The sequence below is a fragment of the Rhinolophus sinicus genome, chromosome 18 (assembly GCF_057876585.1).
Source record: "Rhinolophus sinicus isolate RSI-liver-muscle chromosome 18, RSI-T2T, whole genome shotgun sequence".
Classification (NCBI taxonomy): Eukaryota; Metazoa; Chordata; class Mammalia; order Chiroptera; family Rhinolophidae; genus Rhinolophus; species Rhinolophus sinicus.
The window spans coordinates 696,391-713,588 of NC_142518.1; the positions used below are offsets into that span (position 1 = coordinate 696,391).

General features: G+C 60.4%; 3 protein-coding genes and 1 long non-coding RNA gene across 5 annotated transcripts in view; 2 read left to right on the plus strand and 2 right to left on the minus strand.

Annotated features, from left to right (window-relative positions):
* SLC25A6 (solute carrier family 25 member 6) lies at window positions 1-3,046 on the minus strand. The gene is made up of 4 exons (XM_074323825.2): window positions 2,915-3,046; window positions 1,808-2,294; window positions 1,008-1,148; window positions 1-567 (listed from the first exon to the last, which is right to left on the minus strand). The coding sequence occupies exons 1-4, from the start codon at window positions 3,023-3,025 to the stop codon at window positions 410-412; spliced, it is 897 nt and encodes a 298-aa protein (XP_074179926.1). The 5' UTR covers window positions 3,026-3,046; the 3' UTR covers window positions 1-409.
* LOC109439148 (uncharacterized) lies at window positions 1,758-14,240 on the plus strand. Its single transcript, XM_088795065.1, has 5 exons — window positions 1,758-2,351; window positions 2,621-4,450; window positions 8,229-8,301; window positions 11,657-11,738; window positions 14,120-14,240. The coding sequence occupies exons 1-2, from the start codon at window positions 1,758-1,760 to the stop codon at window positions 3,551-3,553; spliced, it is 1,527 nt and encodes a 508-aa protein (XP_088651191.1). The 3' UTR covers window positions 3,554-4,450; window positions 8,229-8,301; window positions 11,657-11,738; window positions 14,120-14,240.
* ASMTL (acetylserotonin O-methyltransferase like) overlaps window positions 7,148-17,198 on the minus strand; it is a 19,434-nt gene continuing 9,383 nt past the window's right edge. For both annotated transcript variants that reach the window (XM_074323820.2, XM_074323819.2), the window contains exons 8-13: window positions 15,585-15,747; window positions 14,088-14,272; window positions 12,722-12,851; window positions 11,835-11,978; window positions 10,725-10,847; window positions 7,148-7,509 (exon numbers count right to left, since the gene is read on the minus strand). In XM_074323820.2, coding sequence (XP_074179921.2) covers window positions 7,289-7,509; window positions 10,725-10,847; window positions 11,835-11,978; window positions 12,722-12,851; window positions 14,088-14,272; window positions 15,585-15,747 — 966 coding nt within the window. In that variant the 3' untranslated portion in view covers window positions 7,148-7,288. The remainder of the gene's footprint in view (window positions 7,510-10,724; window positions 10,848-11,834; window positions 11,979-12,721; window positions 12,852-14,087; window positions 14,273-15,584; window positions 15,748-17,198) is intronic.
* Window positions 15,944-17,198, plus strand: part of LOC141569655 (uncharacterized) — a 13,411-nt gene continuing 12,156 nt past the window's right edge. Inside the window, exon 1 of the long non-coding RNA XR_016019954.1 lies at window positions 15,944-16,239. This is a non-coding gene — a long non-coding RNA (uncharacterized LOC141569655). The remainder of the gene's footprint in view (window positions 16,240-17,198) is intronic.

Below are 17,198 nucleotides of genomic sequence, written 5' to 3' on the forward strand. Positions count from 1 at the left end.
GTCTGTGTCCTGTTTTTATTGTCTGCAGCGGGATGCCCAGCAGAGATCATCGCAAGTATGGAAAGTAAGTATCGCTGTGCAAAGGAGGATGGTGCTTAGGTACAGACGAGAAACATGATTTCCTTTAAATAAATACTCAGACACAGCTTGGTCCTACAAAAGCACGTGGGCCTCCGGGTGCCAGGCTGAGCTGCCCTGATGGGGGCCCAGAGGACGTCAGGATGCCCGTCCCGGGATCAACGCGTGGAACCAGGTGCCAGGGGGCTCAGTGAGCCCCGTTTTAGAGCCTCCCCAGCCCCCCACGTGATCTGGCTGGGCGAGGACATGGGAATTTCTGGAAGGTCAATGGTCCGAACCAGTGAAGGATTCTAGCGAGCGTCCTGGTCCCCGGGGCTCGGCGGGCATGCGCCTAGATGACCTTCTTCAGCTCGTCGTATAAGACCAGCACAAAGGCGCCGCCCATGCCCCTCAGGACATTGGACCAGGCGCCCTTGAAGAAGGCCTTGCCGCCCTCGTCCTTGAAGATCTTCCGCCAGCAGTCCACGGTCCCCCGGTACATGATGTCCGCTGCGGGAGGGGAGTCATGGGAACAGGCATCAAGTGACCACTGACACACACTGAACCCCAGGCGCCACTATCGGGGGACCCCGAGTGCCGGGCCCCAGGGAAAAGCAAGGTCCTGGACCCAGCAGCTGGCTCGCGACCTCTGCTGGGGGGTGGGAGGGGATCGAACAAAGACCCAGCCACATCCACCCCCTGGATCCATGCAGGGTGAGGCCACCCCAGTGGGGTCAGAGGGCAGGACCTGGGCCACCCACAGGTACCCGGACAAGGGCCTAGAGAAAGGACACTGCCACTGAGCAGGCCTCCCCACTAAGGGCCTCATCGGATAGCTCCACGCTTAAGGGCCGAGGCCAGAAGGCCAACGGTGGAGCCAGCGCCCCCTCAGCAGCAGCCACCACCAGCAGTACCACCGCCACCAGCACCACCACCACCAGACCAAGTACCTCCTTTGCGCCCCGACTGCATCATCATGCGTCGCCTGACGGTGTCGAAGGGGTAGGACACAACTCCGGCCACGGCCGTCACCGTCTGGGCGATCATCCAGCTGACCACGATGTGGGTGTTCTTGGGGTCGGGGAGCATGCCTGCAGGGTCAGAGCAGTGTCAGCCCCAGCGCTGGGCCCCCACCCCGGCCTGCCCGGCCCTGGCCCGGCCCCCAGGAGCAGGTGACACTGGAGATGAGAGCAAAGCTGGCGATGGGGCCTGAGGCACGGAAAGCCACCTGCAAGCTGCAGTGGGGGCCAGCTTAGTCCCCGGGAGTGGCCTCTCTAGACCTGGGGTGGGGGGGAATGAGCTTTGGGGAGGAGACACAGCACACGTCTGAGGCCTGAAGCTGTTCCCTGTAGTTACCAGCAGCCCTGGGCTGGCCCTCAGGACGGCTTACTGTAAGGGGTGGAGCTATGCACTTTCAAACCCCCACAAAAGCCCCAACCCAGGACCTCAGCATGAGTGCCCCTGCAGATGCGTCATTAAGGAGATGATTAAGATAAGATGAGATGGTGTGGGTGGCCCTGATCACGTGACTAACGTCCATATGAGACGAAAACAGACATACACAGAGGGACGACCATGTGAGGTCACGGGGAGCAGACGGCTGTCCACACGCCCAGGAGAGAGCCCTCAGGGACCACCCTGGGACACCTGGACCTCAGACGGCAGCCTCCAGGGCTGGGGGACCCCAATGGTCTGCTGCTATGTCCCCGCCTGTGGCCCCTGGTCACAGCCCCAGGAGAGCAGCACGCACCTTTGGCCGTGTCGTACACGCCGAAGTAGGCGGCCCGGTAAATGATGATGCCCTGGACGGACACGTTGAAGCCCTGGTACAGGCCCCGGATGCCGTCGGACTTGGTGATCTTCACCAGACAGTCCCCCAGGCCCTTGAACTCCCGCTCGGTGCCCGATTTGCCCACATCAGCTGCCAGACGGGTTCTGGCGAAATCCAGGGGGTAGACGAAGCAGAGGGAGGTGGCGCCGGCCGCACCGCCAGACGCCAGGTTGCCGGCGAAGTACCTCCAGAACTGCGTGTGCTTGTCCACGCCCCCCAGGAAGACCTGCTTGTACTTGTCCTTGAAGGCGAAGTTGAGGGCTTGCGTGGGGAAGTAGCGGATGACATTGGCCAGGTTGCCCCTCCAGAAGGACAGCATGCCCTGCTCCTTGGGGATGCGCACGATGCAGTCCATGATGCCCTTGTACTGCTGGTCCACGGCGATCTGCTTGCTGGCATGCTGCACCTGAAGGGCGGGCGCACGGAGAAGCGTCACAGGAGCGCCCCGGCCCAATGCCCACCGGCATCCCCACCGCGAGCGTGTGCTTACAACCCGCCCTCCTGGAGCACGAGGCCGCTGCGCCGTCCTAACGCTTCACAACCTGATCAGCCCGTTCTTTTAAGCCGTTATTTGTCACCGCAACAACGTTGCAAGTGGCCCCCTTGCAACAACGTTGCAAGGAACGAGCTACACTTACAATTTCGCAACAAACGAGTGCAGTTCGTTCCCGTTTAGGAACCCAAACGACTACAAGAGGAAAGGACCAAACTCCCGCAACAGGGCCTTAATAGGGCCCCGCTCCCCGCCACCCGACCACCCGGGATCCGCTTGCACAGCACAGCGCGGGCGCAGGAAATGCGTGCGCGCCCGCCCGCGGGCCCGTCTCTGCGCATGCGTACCACGCCCGTAATGCGCGTCCAGCCGCCCCCGGAAGTCGGCGGCGCGGACAAAGCGGTGCTGCCTCGCACTTCCGGCGCCTGCCCGCCCGCCCGCCGGGCCGGTGCACGCGGCCGGCCTGGCTCGCCTCCCCGGTGCCCCAGCCCCGACCCCCTGCTCGAGTCCGGGCGTGCGCACGCCGCCCCCACCTGCAGCAGCAGCTTGACCCGCTCGATCGGGGCCACTGCCGTCTTGGAGATGGCGGCGGCGATGCCTCCGGCCAAGAAGTCCTTGGCGAAGGAGATGGCCTGTTCCGTCATGGCGGCACAGCGGGCGGCGCAGCGGACACAGAGTGGAGTGGAGGGCCGGAGAGCCGGAGAATGGGAACCGCTGGCTCAGCGCTGCCGCCGCCGGACCGAAAGGACGGGGTCACCAGCGCGCAGCCGCTAAGGCGCCGACGCCCCGCCCCGCGCCCCCGCGCGCCAGCTCCATTGGCTGCGCCGCGCGCCTCCGCCCCGCCCCTTCCGAGCGCCGCGCCCCCGCGGGCTGCCGGGAGCCTTGCTGCGCCCCGCCCCGCTGCCCCGCGCGCCAAGCCCATTGGCTGCGCCGCCGCCGCCCCGCCTCTTCCGGCGCGGCGTGCCCCGGGGCCTTTCGGGAGCCTGGCCCCGCCCATGCGCTGTGCAGGCCGAGGGGGGTTGTTCCGTGGCCGCCGTGACCTTGTCAAGGTCACGTTGGAGCCCCAGCGGATATTAGAGGTGGCGGCGGTGGCGGAGGGGGCGGCCGGGGATCACCACATCTCCGAGCCCGGCCTCTCTCCAGCCTGGACCCCGGGTCGCCCGTGGGAATAGCGTCCGGTCGCGGGCCCAGGGCCGGAGCAGGCAGGCGTCCGACACGTGCCGTGCGGCCCCCTGACGCCCACGGGGCCCCGAGCCTCCCACAGTCGGTCGTCCCGAGACGCCCTCGCTGCCCCGCCCTGCAGGGCCCGCTCCCTTCGTGCCCGGGAGACCCCGGCCCGGCCGTGTCCATTCGAGTGTCCTGCACGGTTCCCTCTTCCGCTCCAAGAGGACCCGCCCCAATGTTGGGTGTCCCCGAGCCGTGGCCCCGTGGCCCCTGGTGGCGCCGCACCGGGTCCTGGGCGGGCCCTTTCTGGGCGTCCCGCTGGCCTTTGGGTCCCCTCGCCGGTGGGGTCCCCGCCCCCCAGAGGGGCTGGAGCGCGGAGCTGCCCATCACATCCGCCCGCGCAGCCCCGGGCACATCCCTGGGGGAGGGCGGCCTCGCCGGCCCGGAAGGTGTGCAGCTTCGTGAGCTTTTTACTGAGTCGTAACTAAGGAGCACACGCTAAGTTGTAACTAAGTTAATTACTAAGTTGTCACTAAGTTAGTTACTAAGTTGTCACTAAGTTAATTAGTAAGTTGTCACTGGGTGACTTTTCACAGACTGAGTACAGCGGCGTAAGCAGCGCCAAGCTCGAGTGAACCTGCTCAGTAGCGACCCTGCAGCAGCAACAAGGGTTGTTTTCGTCCCCTGCCTCCTCTTTCGCTCTGTTCACCCTCCTGTTCTTTCTCTGTTGTGTTCTGGGTCCCCACCAGCAGGTAAAAATCCCAGGCACTGGATGGATGGGTGGATGCTGAAAACCACGCAGGAGGCCCAGGGCACCCAAGCATGCGACACGGCCAGTCCCCAGTGCCCTTGCGAATGACACACCCCCCCCACCGGGTCCTGCTCGGACCTCCAAGGACAGCCAGGTAAGGGGCGGGGCCTGAGATGCCAGGTCGCAGAGGCTGGTCCCTCGGGGGGCAGGGAGGCCCAGAGTCACGGGTGGGGTGAGACGTCTGGCCCTGGCACCACTGCTGTGGGCATGGCCTTGGAGGTTCTGGCACATTCCGGAGGCTTCAGGAAGCCGGTGGAGCGTGCACCTGGAGGGCCCATTCCGGCTCCTGCCGGCAGCCTCCAACCAAGGGGTTCTGGAGTGGAGGGCAGAGGGAGGTCGTGGCTTGTGGGCTGGGCAGGGAGTTGGGTCAGGGTCGGGGGCCATGTGTGCCCCCTGGATGGGAAAAGCATCTCCTCTCCCTTGGGTGTGTTCCCAGCACCACCCTGTCTGGGCCCGGGGGGAACGCTGGACTCGGTTGTCCCTGGTCCCCGGGCAGCAGGGGCCAACCAGCTGAAGCTGCCCACTCTGGATCACGTTGGTCGGCGTCTGCTCAGGCCTGGACTGCAGGGGGTGGCCCTGGACCCAGGTGCTTGTGCTGCAGAGGCCGTGACCTTGGTGTGGGAGAGCCCAAGGTGCCTCCTCTCCCCTGTGCCCTGCCCGTGGGGGTGGGGGTGGGGGGTTAAGCGCTGAGTGTCCCGCCCCCTTCCCCAGGCACGGGCCTGCGGGGCAAACGGCCTCCACAGGTCAGCGCTACACGGCTGCCGGCTCCGCGGAGCATCTCAGGGCCCCTGGCACCTGGGTCTGGCACCCAGCTCTGCAGATGCTTCTGGAATGAATGGGACTTCGTCCCCTCAGTGATAACTGGGGTTCAGAACATAGAACCGTAGAAAGCACTGCGTGTGGGTGTCAAGCTCAGACCCCCACCTGTCCGCCCCGTGTGTGTGTGTGTGTGTGTGTGTGTGTGTGTGTGAGTGAGTGTGACAGAGACACGACTCCCCGATCGCTAGGGCATGACTGGAGCAGGCAGTGGGGCCTCACACACGGAGCCAGTGCTAAGTGGTGGGTTGGTGGGGAGAGCAGGGTCCTCCTAGGGGCTAAGTTCTAAGTCCCCGGCGGGAGACAGACCTGTCCCCAGATTTAGTTACAGCTCAGATGGGTTACAGATAAGCCGCTGCCAGGCCAGCACACACTCTACTACCTGTATGTACAGCCTGAAAGATGGTCTGGAAAAGAGGCGGGTGTATAAAAAACGGGGCGGGGGCAAGTTTTAAAAGATTTCAGGTCTCAGCTCATGGCACAGAATGAGTCCCGAGGTGGGGAGGGGGCTGTGAGAGTCAGTCCTGAGGAGCCCACAGGCTATCCTGTGAGGCTCTGCCTGTAAGTCACTGGCCTGCTGAGTGGTGAGGGGCTGCACAGCATGGGACTTTCCTGAGACCCAGGGGGACCTGCGAGGGAACAGCAGGGGCCGAGGCCGCGCTGACTCAGTGTCCTCATGGTCAGATGTCCTGCCGCCTTCCCCGCCCCCACCAGGCAGGTTTTCCCCAGTGGGGCATCCAGGCAGCCCGTATGCAGTGGGCGCTCACTGGATCTGCTGAGTGAACACGAATGAGTGAATGAATGAATGAATTCCACCCGTGGGGCGGCGGGCAGGTCGGGCGAACGATTCCAACCTTGGGATCAGTACTGGTTCCTAGAGAATAAAAAGCCTTTACAGAAACGCACCTGTGTGTGCCCCCACCTGTATCCTTGACGTGAGACTCCCCCAAAGGACTGTTTTTGTGGAGCATTCCTAGTAAGTGGGAGGACAGGTAGTGGGTAGGTCAGTTTCTCGTTACAATTTTGACGTTTTCCTACGAAAAGTTCCTACAGACATAAAGGGATAGCAAGTGGTCTGAGGTTTCTACAGGTGGAGCCCTGTGTCCCTCTGCAACCTGGGGGGTCCTTGGTGTAAGGGCCGTCGTGGGTGTGGACATAAAATGTGTCCATCTACAATTATGTGTTTGTACATATCTGTGATTATATGTTATGTAAATACAGTATACAAATGACATGTATAGCTATGCATTTATATGTGAGACATATAGTTCATATGTTCTATATAAAATAAATTCGCACACAGAAAATTCTCTCTCTACATCTTAAGTTTCCCACGTATGTGACAATCTTCTAGTTTTAGCTGGAAAGCACGAGTGAGATATGGACAAATAGGTCACCTGTTTGAAGGTGTCCCTGTGACAGGGCAATCGGCATTTTTTCTAATAACAATGTACAAATCTACATACCAGGCAGCCTGGAACTTGCTACATACTTACTGTTGCTTGATACACGAAAGAACGTGCAGTTGCTTTTGCTCTTTTAGGAAAACAGGTCCGTTACTGAAACACAAAACGCCTGAGCCTCCTTCAGATGAGTTGTCTGGGGACATGTGCGCCCATAAACCACTGTCCCCCTTGAGCTAACATCTGGCGGGGCCAGGGGTGCCCTGCCTCCCAGACATGCAGTGACAGCTCGAAAATCTGCTCTCCAGCAGGGGTCCTGCAAGACACCAGCTGTGACATCACAGGGTCAACACATGACACGGAAAAGCATTCACAGCCAGTGTGAAGGGCTCAAGGCTGGTGGGGAGGCAGGGCCGTGTTCAGACGCGGGGTGTGTGTGTGTGTGGGGGGGCGCCCTCCGTGGGTGCACCAAGTGGTCCAGCGACGCGGCCGAGGACACACCCGGCTGGCGCTGCCACTGTGGGGACAGCTGCTGGGTCTTCAGTCGCCACAAAGGAGCCGGGGCCAGTCAGTGCTGCTGACGTTCTTTAATCTGTTGGTTAGACCCCCAGCCCCTTCCAGTCTGCTTTCCACCTGGCGTCCATGTTAAGTAAGGCACAGCCGGCCGGGGCCTCCCAGGAGACCGTCCTCGTGACCGCATGCGAGCGCGGCCCTCAGGTTGCAGGTCTGGTGGCCAGGACCACGTTCAGGACGTCCCCCGTGCGTGCCACCTGCACGTCCGTGAAGCCGTGTAGCTGCAGCAGTTGCCGGGACTTGGCCAGGCTGCGCTCCCCGCCCTGGGTCTGTAGCAGGCGGCTCAGGGACCTCAGCAGGCCCGGCTGGGCGGCCCGCGGGTCCTCGTCCAGGGCCACTTCTGCCACCAAGAGGCCACCGCCTGCAAGCACAAGCAGAGCTGCTGGGGTCCTGCGCACGCCAAGGAGGGAAGGGGCCCTGGGGGACATAGTGCTGACCAGGAGGAGAGGGAGGGAGGGGGCAGGGGAGATGGGGACGGAGCCTGGGGGAGCCTGGCCCCCTGCAGATACCGGCCCGGCTCCTGAGGGAATTCACTGTGCAGGGAACCCCGTGATGCAGCTAACGGCCGGAGAAGCCTCTGTGAGCCCATCAGGGACCAGGCCATCCATTCATAGATGGGAACCTGGGCCGGGGCTGCTTGGGCCACAGCTGGCACCAGCCACGCCGGCTGCAGGAGGCTGCATGACTTGTGGGGAAAGTGGATGTGAGAGCTTTGAGAAGTAGATGGTGTGCGTGTGACTGCGTGTGTGAGAATGAGAGTGTGTGTGTGTGAGCCTGCGCACACGTCTGGCCGCCCCTCGTGTGTGCATTTCCACAGGCAGCCCTGAGGGGGAAGGCAGGGGCGTGAGAAGCCGCCTGGCAAGCCCGGGCAGGGCAGTCCTGCGTTGCTTCCTCCTGTTCCGGTTACTTGGGAGAAGCAGGAAAAGGCGCACGGGCCTCACCCCGGAGCCCTGGCTTACACGGCGGTGACGTCACCCGGTGAAGTCTGTGCCTCTCCCTGGTGGTGCAGCCATTACCACAGTCACCAGAACTGGGGGCAGTGTGCTCACCTTCCTCTGTCACTTTTTATATTTTCCACAGTAATATGTGACGTGACTGGCTCCAAAAGGCACCACTTCCCACTCTCGTCTGTGGCGCCCCAGCCCCCACGCAGGTAACCACTGAACTCCCAGCAGGGGGGAGGGAGGGAAGGCCCAGTCCAGCCTGTCGACCAGTTTCTGTGGGGGAAACAGTCCTCACAAGGCCGACATCACGCCAACCACGTGGCATGAGGGGCTGGCAGGACTCCTGACGAGGTAACACGTGGTCTGGTCAGCAGGTCAGAGCTCCAGGCACCCCGAACCCCAACCCTTCAGAGTCAGCATCGCTTAGCAGCACATCTCACAGTTCCTCTGTCTTCCCAGGGTTGCCAGGATTCGGTTCCCGTACCCCCTGGGCCGCCGGCCCCGGGGATGGGAACGCCCGACTTCTGTGACACTTTGCTTCTGTCCATTCTGAGCTGGGGTTGGGGACACAGCAGGGAGCAAACAGGCCGAAACCCGCCCTCCTGGGGCCACAGTCTCCTGCTGGGCAGCCCGAACGTGTGTGTGTGTGTGTGTGTGTGTGTGTGTGTGTGTGTGTGTGTGTGACATCCCTGTGACCGGGTAAAACCCTGCAGCTCAGATGCCATCTGTGGCCTCGGTGACCGTGACAATGACTACAGGCAGGGGCTCACAACCACAGACCTCATGTTCCCCCAGCCTTGGAGACCGGGAGTCTGCCATCAGTGTGTCCCAGGCCATGCTCCCTCTGGAGGCCCCAGGGGACAGTCCCTCCTGCCCCTTCCAGCTCCTGGGGACTCCAGGCGTCCCTGGGCTGGTGGCCGTTTCCCTCCCACCTTTGCCTCCGTCTCCACGTGGCGTCTCCTCTGTGTCTGTGTCCCTCCTCTTCTGTCTCTGACGAGGACACTGTCATTGGGTTCAGGGCTCCCTGATCCAGGACGACCTCATCTCAGATCCCTCACTCGGTCACATCTGCGAGGACCCCGTTTCCAGATCAGGTCCTGTTCTGAGGTCCCAGGTGGACATGAATTTGGGGGGACACTCTTCATCCTGTGACACAGACCAAGCAGGATGCCCTGACTTCCCATGCAGCTCAGGTTCCTGTGTCCCCAAAGCTCGGGCCGGTGAGCCAGCGCACAGTTACCTGTCCCTACACACGCACGTGTGGGGGACCATGGAACCGCTACCCCGCCGGGTTAACAGCGCTGGCTGTGGAGAAACCCGTCCACGCCTGCTGCCTGGTCACGGTGGTGACTCGGTGGCTGTCCTCCTGAATATCAGGCTTGTCCCTGGTCCCCAATATCCTGGAACGTCCACTTCATGCGGCCACAGGTAGGGGCGGCTTCCTGTTCCATCTCGGGGCCTGGGGCCCTTGCGGGTCAGATTTCGGGCTCAAGGATGCATCCCCGAGTTGTCTCTTGTTTTCCATGCCTGTGGCCTGCGCTCTGTGTGGCTGTGTGTCCCAATCCTTGACGTCTCACTGCTCAGCTCCTTTCCAAGACCGTTCTTTCTCTTTGCTCCTCTGTTGCCGCTTTCCGTCCTTGAAGGGAGGATGGATTGACACACGCCACCCCGTCCGTCTGCAGGCGTGCCGGCTGCCACTGTCCCATGGTTCCGCCACCGCTGCTGAGTCCTAGGCACCTGTGCACCTGGGAGGACGGGGGCTCGGCCGCGACTGGCACCTCTCAGAACCAGGAGACCCCCGCCGTCAGCTGGGGGGACAGAGTGGCTGGCTGTGGAGGCCCTGGGACCCTCCGTCTGGTACCAGATGTTTCCGAGCCACCACGTGGCCCTGAGCCTTAGGTAACTGGACACACCAAGGATCAGAGCCCAGGGCTCAGTGGAAGGGACGGGTGTGATGCTAAACAGTTGGGGACGAGGTCATTCCTGGTGGAGGCTGGAGGCCAGGACGGCCACCAGGTGGTCAGTGTCTGCAAAGACCCTTCGCTGTCGCTTTGCTTTTGGTCTGAAACAGGAGACTGGGGACGACGGTGCTTTCCCCAGATGTGGGAGCAGAAGCGGCATCACAGTGTTGAAAACGATCCCAAATTGCTAAATAGTTCACGTTCCGAAATGGCACAGAAGAGGCCCAGGGTGTGCCGTGCAAACGGGGGAGACGTAGGATGCAGGCGTGAGAGCGTACATGACGGAGCCCGGGAAGGGGCCCAGGCCGCCAGGTCTTCTCCGCTGCACGGCCTCATGGCCCACGGAGACAACCAGGAAATCCACCAGTGGGGATGGGGACGGGAGACACGGCTGGGCTGTGCAGGCACATGATGGGGCATCTGGGAGGACGTGGGGCCACGACGACGACACTCAGGAAAGCCACAGCTCGGGGTCTGTTGCCATCAGGTTCAGCAGCTTGTTCCCACCACCCATGACCCAAGTGCGTCCTCAGGGAAAGAGTAAACCAGGCGCCACAGGCTGGGCGGGGGGGCGATGTGTTCTTTGGAAAACTTCCTTGGTTTTTGTTGGTTTCTTTTAATAGAAACAGACTTTATGCTTTAAAAGAGGTTATGGGGTGACAGGGGCTCACCTGGTTTGCAACTGCCTGAGATCCGGCTCAGCAACCTGTGCACTTTCTCGTCCGGCCAGTCGCGTAGGATTCCAGACAGAACATAGAGGTCTGCCTCCGGGAGGCTGTCCTTGAGAAAGTCACCTGGTTGAAAACAAAATGTCATAAACCTGTCAGGGGCACCAGAACCGGTCCTCTGCCTGAGGGAAGTGGGGACTGCCGCTGTCCAGAATTCAAAAGAGACACTACTTGTAGTGGGGACAGTGTGTCCTCCCATAGACGTGCCATGTCACAAGCCCTGCAACCTCCCAATGGGACCTAGTTAGTAAATAAGACCTTCGCAGACGGGACTGAGTGAGGGGTCTGAGGTGAGGTCGTCCTGGATCGGGGGGCCCTGAACCCAATGACAGTGTCCTTGTCAGAGACAGAAGAGGAGGGGCACAGACACACAGAGGAGACGCCACGTGGAGACGGAGGCAGAGATGGGAGGGAGGCGGCCACCAGCCCAGGGACGCCTGGAGCCCCCAGGAGCTGGAAGGGGCAGGAGGGACCGTCCCCTGGGGCCCAGGAGGGAGCGTGGCCCTGGGACACCTTGATGTCACACTCCTGGTCTCCAGACGGGGGAGGATGGGTGTCTGTGGTTTTAAGCCCCCAGTTTGTGTAGTTTGTTTTTGCAGCCATGGAAAACTAATGCCCACAAACTTTTATTAGAAGTTAAGTTATTGCTCTGTGGTTGGTAAATGTTACATTGTTACTGTGTAGTTAGGCTAACATGGCGGCGTCTGTACTGAACAAGTACAGACTTTTTCTCTTGTCATTGTTCCTGAGATGATACAGTGTAACCACTCTTTACGCAGCAGTTACAGTGTATCCGGTGTTATAAGTAACCTAGGGATGATTTTAGGGAGGCTGTGTGGAGGGTCCATACAAATACTGTGTCATTTTTCCGTAAGAGACGTGAGCACATGTGGACTTTGGTGTCTGAGGGGGGACCTGGAACCACGGCCCAGCAGAGATGGGAGGATGACTGTACAGGTAAGCACATCACACACGCACGCAGACACACTCGGGACCAGAGATGAATACGGTGGGCGAAGGGCTGACCCAAAGCAAAGACACAGCAGCATTTACCTGGCACGAAGCTGACCTGTTCTGTCTGTGGTCCCGAGGGTTGAAAGCACGCGACGTGCTCAATGACCTCTGGGAGGTCAAACACGGTCACCTTCAGACGTGGGTACTCCTGGGCGAGCTCGTGGGCCAGGGCACCCGTGCAGCCTGTGGATTGCAAACACACACTCTATGATCCGACCCTCCCAGTGCTCAGGAAACACTGGGTGGGTCGCCAGAGTTCGACCTCAGCAAAACCAAAATGATGTTCTAGAAAAATGGATTGAATCCAGCGCTGTGACGTAAAGGCAGGTGGAGGTGTAGATGGCTGGTGTCTCAGGTGGGCCTTGGGGCCTCCCAAAGTCGAGACCAGCAAGCTGCTGTGCAAATGCAGATGAGATGGCTGGTGCCACAGCAGCCACTCTGGGCCCCCAGAAGGAAGGCTGTGCACAGAGGACGGGGATATGTAAGCTGCCAGCTCAGGACTGCTCTCAGGACCTGATCGCATTATACCCCCCAGGCATGCGCCTGGCGGGGATGGGGCCAGAGAGAGGCATGGCGAGGCCCCTGTTGCTCCTCCCTTCACGGTCCTGGGCCGAGGTGGGGTGAAGGGCGTGTAGGCCATAGTCAGACCAGATAAGATGGGGCAGTGTAGCCATCTGTCCCCTCAGCAGCCACCAGGAAGGGCCCCATAACCTCTACAGAGACCCTGGACCGCCCCCAGGACCTCCTACACAGTGGGGCTACGTGGCCAGACCCACACACCTGGCCCAGCCAGATGTGTTAGGGGATTTGTTCAGAGAGAAGCCCGTTGTTACAAGCCTTACAAGCAGGTGATGGGCCCATGATTTCATACAAAGAAAGAGGCCCCCGGAGTCGTTTGTGCCCGAATCCAGGAGGGGTGCATGTACCTCCCAGATGGCAGGCGGAGGAGAATCGGGACAGGTCCAGGGCTGTGGCCACCTGGCGAGCAGTCAGCTTGGCGAGGCCGTGCTTGGCCCTCATGAAGCACAGCCTTGCATCCCGGCCCGGGCAGGAGTCCTACAGTAGAGCAGGGTCTGAGCAGGCACCAGAGGCCCAAGGGTCCCGCACCCCAGACGCTGCAGCCACCAGCATGGCGGCATGGGCTGAGGGGTCCCGTAGGCGGGCAGCTCCATCCAACCCACGTGGTCCGAGACACCTGGTGTCGCTGAGGCTGGGCTGCAGTGGTCACAGGGACGAGCTCCAGGGGCAGCCGGCACGGAGGCACCGTGTCTCCTCACCTCACCAGCACCTGTGTTCATGCTACCCCTCCCTGTCTGTCCATGGCCCCCGTCCATGCCTCTGTCCCCTTGCTCTGGAGGACAGAACAGCCTGGCTCCTGCAGGGTCCCACGGCCGTGGTCTGAGCTGTCCCCTAACACCACAGCCTTGCTTGGCTGATGTCACACAGCCTGGCCCCCGCGGCTGCAGCCCTGACCCACCCCCGCTCACACCCCATGGCCTGAGCTGTCCCCTCCTGCCTCTGCCAAAACCCTGCTCGACCCACCTTGCGCTGACCCGAGCCAAGGGGGAGCTGCCAAGCCCCCCACAGCGTGTTCTCAGCTTCCTGCCGGCTGGAGCGTTGGCTGCGGTTTGCTGTGTGACACACTAAGGACCTGGCCTCCCCTGGGTCCACCCTGGGCCACGATGCTGGGACAGCCTCACCGGCTTCTGTGTGACACCTGTCTTGCTGTCTCTCCCTGTCTGTCTCTCTCCCTCCATCTCTGTCTCTCACTGTCTCTCTCTCTCTGTGTTTGTCTCTCACTGTCTCTGTCAATTCGTCTGTCTCCCTCTGTCTCTCTCTGTCTGTCTTGGGTCTCTCTCCTTTGTCTCTGTCCCCTCATCTCTGGCCCTGTCCTCCACACTTGACATCAGCCCCACATTCCGTCAAGTTCATTTCTGTCATGTGTGCTCTGCCTCAGCGGACGCAGCTGGGGAATGGCCTTGCCCCCCAAAACCACCATCCGTACTGCTCTGCAGACCCAGGACCCCCCACAGAGGTCTAGCCGGAGGGGGTGGGGGGCACTGTGCAGCCTGAAACCCCAAGTGCTTGTACTGTCAATGCCGCTATGACCGGACAGCACCCTGCTGTCCCCCACCGCGGCCGGTGCACGGCCCCCCACCAGGACTCCTGGCACCGAGCACACAGACACTCTCTCAGAGTCCCTGCCTCTCCCCAGTCCCCCAGGGATCCCGAACCCAGCCGTCCTTTCACTAAACACATGTGGCCTGAAAGGGGGGCCATTCAGGACGGTACCTGAAGCAGGCCTTCTGCCTCGTCTCCCACAGCCTGGTGGTCCCGGCTGCTGCCCTCCCGGACGGCAGACTCCAGGTGGGTAAAGGCTGCCCAGGTGTGTCCGTCGTTCAGCTCGATGAAGCCACGCAGGGAGAACTCGCTATCCGACAGCAGGTACAGGGCGGCCAGGTCACTGTTACTGTAACCTGAAGCCACGGGCCGGGTCACGTCCGGCAGGGACGCCCACGCTGACCTGACCCCAGGGCAGTGGTGGGAGGGTCACGTACATATCACCCCCCTGGCCACAGCCCCGACCTGCGTAAGTTCCCCAGATGGACTTGTATTCCCACAGCCCATTCCTGCTGAGGCCCTGGGATGGCCATGTCACCGGCTACAGGCCCCAGTGGGTCAAGCCAACCCCAGGCAGCATGTTGCCACAGAGGTGTGTGGCAGATGTCATCACCGTGGGCCATCATCTCACTGTAGGTAAAGACACCACTCGCTCACGATGGGGGTGGGTGGGCAAGACGTCTGCTGGCAAGGCTGGAGGAGGCTTCCAGGGCCCAGGGAGGGGCTGCAGGTGGCCCCTTTGTCTGCCCTCACTCATGCTTTTCGGGGCACAGGAATATGACTAAAAGCACCCGTCTCGGGAGGAAGGGCCGCTTTCTGTGCTTCAGACCACGGGCATGTAGTCGAAATCCTCTTGCCTGAAGAGCAGATTTGGGGGCCTCCACCAGCACCCCACTTTATTTCTTCTCACAGAAGCAAACCTGCCTCTCCTGTCCTGGGGCCTTCTGCCCGCTGCTCATACCAAACTTCTCAGCAACCGTCCATGGGAGCCTCTACTGCGAGACCATGCTCCAATGTTCTGTTCAGTTCCTCAAACACGTATCATCCATCATCCATCCATCCATCATCCATCCACCCATCCATCCAACAATTCAGTTGTCTAATCTGTCATCTATTATCTATCCATCCATCCATATCTTCCACCATCTATCATCCATCGATCAATCATCTATCTTATCTACCATCCACCCATCACCTATCGATTTATCCATCCATCTACATATCCATCCATCATCCATCCATATCTTCCATTATCTATCTATGTATCTACCTACCTACCTACCTACCTACCTACCTATCTATCATCTGTCTATCATCTACCCACCCTCCATTTCATCTATCTAAATAAGTAAAAACAAACATCTACAAGGAAAAACAAACACACACACATATATCCTGTTGGTCCTGTTTCTCTGCAGAACCCTGACTATTTGAGCGCCTCTAAGACCAGAGCCCATAAGAAGTGGCTCTCTTAACACACATGTACACAACTGCCTCTGTTTCCTTTCTTCCATCCGTCCGTGCTTCTCACTGTCTGGGGAAAAGTCACGTTCCCGAGGGGAGACAGTCGGGCCCTCCCTCCCTCAGCTCGGAGGCGCCCTTTCACCCAGGGACTGGCATCTTTCCGCCTGCTGAGAGTCTTAGCAAGTCACCTGAGAGCGCCCTTACCTCTCTCTGTCTTCTCCAGTAACCCCAGGGCCACACAGACGTCCAGCAGACGTCCAGTCCCACGCTCAGAGGTGTCAATTTTGCTGGCGATATCCACGGCCTTCAGTGGGGCCTCACGTTGTAATAAATCAAACACCTTCAGCTTACAAGCCGTGAACAGGGCCTGTCGATGAAAAACAGGAACAATTCGACTTACCACGTGACTTACCCAATGCCTTTTACCCCCACGGACTCCAAAGGTGGAGGTTAGAAGTGACAAAAGTGTGTAATCATCAACGGACCCCTCTTCTCCAGAGAGGAGTGGGTTTCGGCTCCAGCTGGTACCAGGTTTGCAGAAGGTGAAAGCAAACTGGTGAGTGTCCAGCAGAAAGACTGTCCCCTAGGAGATAAGCCACTATGCTGCTGTCTGCGGCTGAACGGTGTCCCCACCCCCACCCCAACATCCGTATGTTGAAGCCACACGCCCAGGACCTCAGAATGTGACTGCATTTGGACACAAGAGGTCCGTTCCCAGGCTCACTGGCTCCTTACGGGGCTTGGGACGCCATCACGTGACACTGAGAACTGTCAGTCAGGCTCTCACCTCGTAACGCAAAAATCCTCTGTGACAACGGAGGCCCTTCCGAAAAGGGCAGGACACAGGCGTGTGTAGAATGTACGTGATTGACCTGGAGAGGTGACACATGACCCGTGACTCCCTGCAGCCCCCCGTCCCCCTTGGTCAGTATGTGCAGCCAGTGGGAGACCTGTTATGTGACCTATGTAACAGGTGGGTGGACGGATAAGTAGGCAGGTAGATGACAAACAGGTAGGTAGATAAATGGATGGGTGGGTGGATAGATGGAGGATGGATAGATATGCTACATGCATGATGATAGATGGATGGATGGATGGATAGATGGATGGATAGGTGGGTGGCTGGATAAATGGATGAGGATGCAGAGTTGACAATGCCACATACATAGACGATGGATAGATGGCAGTGGATGGATGACAAAGGACAGACACATGCGGAGACCACAGTGCAGCTCAGGTGTGGCAGTGGGATGCACGGTGGAAGTGCTTTTCTTGTTACTATGTTTAGGTAACAGAGACTCTGAGGCCCGCACAGCATGACCACCTTTCTCTCCTGATCACTGCAAACTCTGTCCTGATGACGGAGGTGGCTGAGGTCCCGTGTGGGAAGGGGCAGCCTGAGCCCAGCACCCAGCACCTGCCCCTGCCCTAGCTGTGGCTGTGGCCCCCACTGGGCCCCAGGGATGGGGGGAGCTGCCACTGACTGTCCCCAACTCCCCCAGGAGCTGGAGTTGCAAGAGCAGCTGGCAGGTTGGCCTTGTGGGGAAGGCGGGGAAAGCCAGAGCTCATGTCAGAGCCGTGTCACAGCCGTGGGGCACGAAAGGGTAACTGCAGTTGCTCACGGGCCAGCTGCTGGCCGAGACCCTCTCCGGTCTGGCCAGAGCCCCTCTGGGGGCTGTGTGAGTGGCTGCACCACTCAGGTGACTGTGCAGGACGGACGGGGGACTGCAGCTAAGACTGCCCGCTGTCAGCTGGTCCTTGCTCCAGCGGGAGGCTGTCTGGCTGGCACAGCTGAGCTCACACGGGGACCGAGGACAC

Excerpts from the sequence above, each read along its gene's own strand:
- SLC25A6 (XM_074323825.2), bottom strand. The coding sequence starts at position 3,025 with ATGACGGAACAGGCCATCTCCTTCGCCAAGGACTTCTTGGCCGGAGGC. Across the intron at positions 1,149-1,807 it reads CGTGTACGACACGGCCAAAG|GCATGCTCCCCGACCCCAAG; the intron begins GTGCGTGCTGCT and ends CTGACCCTGCAG. Across the intron at positions 568-1,007 it reads GCAGTCGGGGCGCAAAGGAG|CGGACATCATGTACCGGGGG; the intron begins GTACTTGGTCTG and ends CCCCTCCCGCAG.
- LOC109439148 (XM_088795065.1), top strand. The coding sequence starts at position 1,758 with ATGTCCCCGCCTGTGGCCCCTGGTCACAGCCCCAGGAGAGCAGCACGC. Across the intron at positions 2,352-2,620 it reads CCCCGGCCCAATGCCCACCG|GGCCCCGCTCCCCGCCACCC; the intron begins GCATCCCCACCG and ends GGGCCTTAATAG.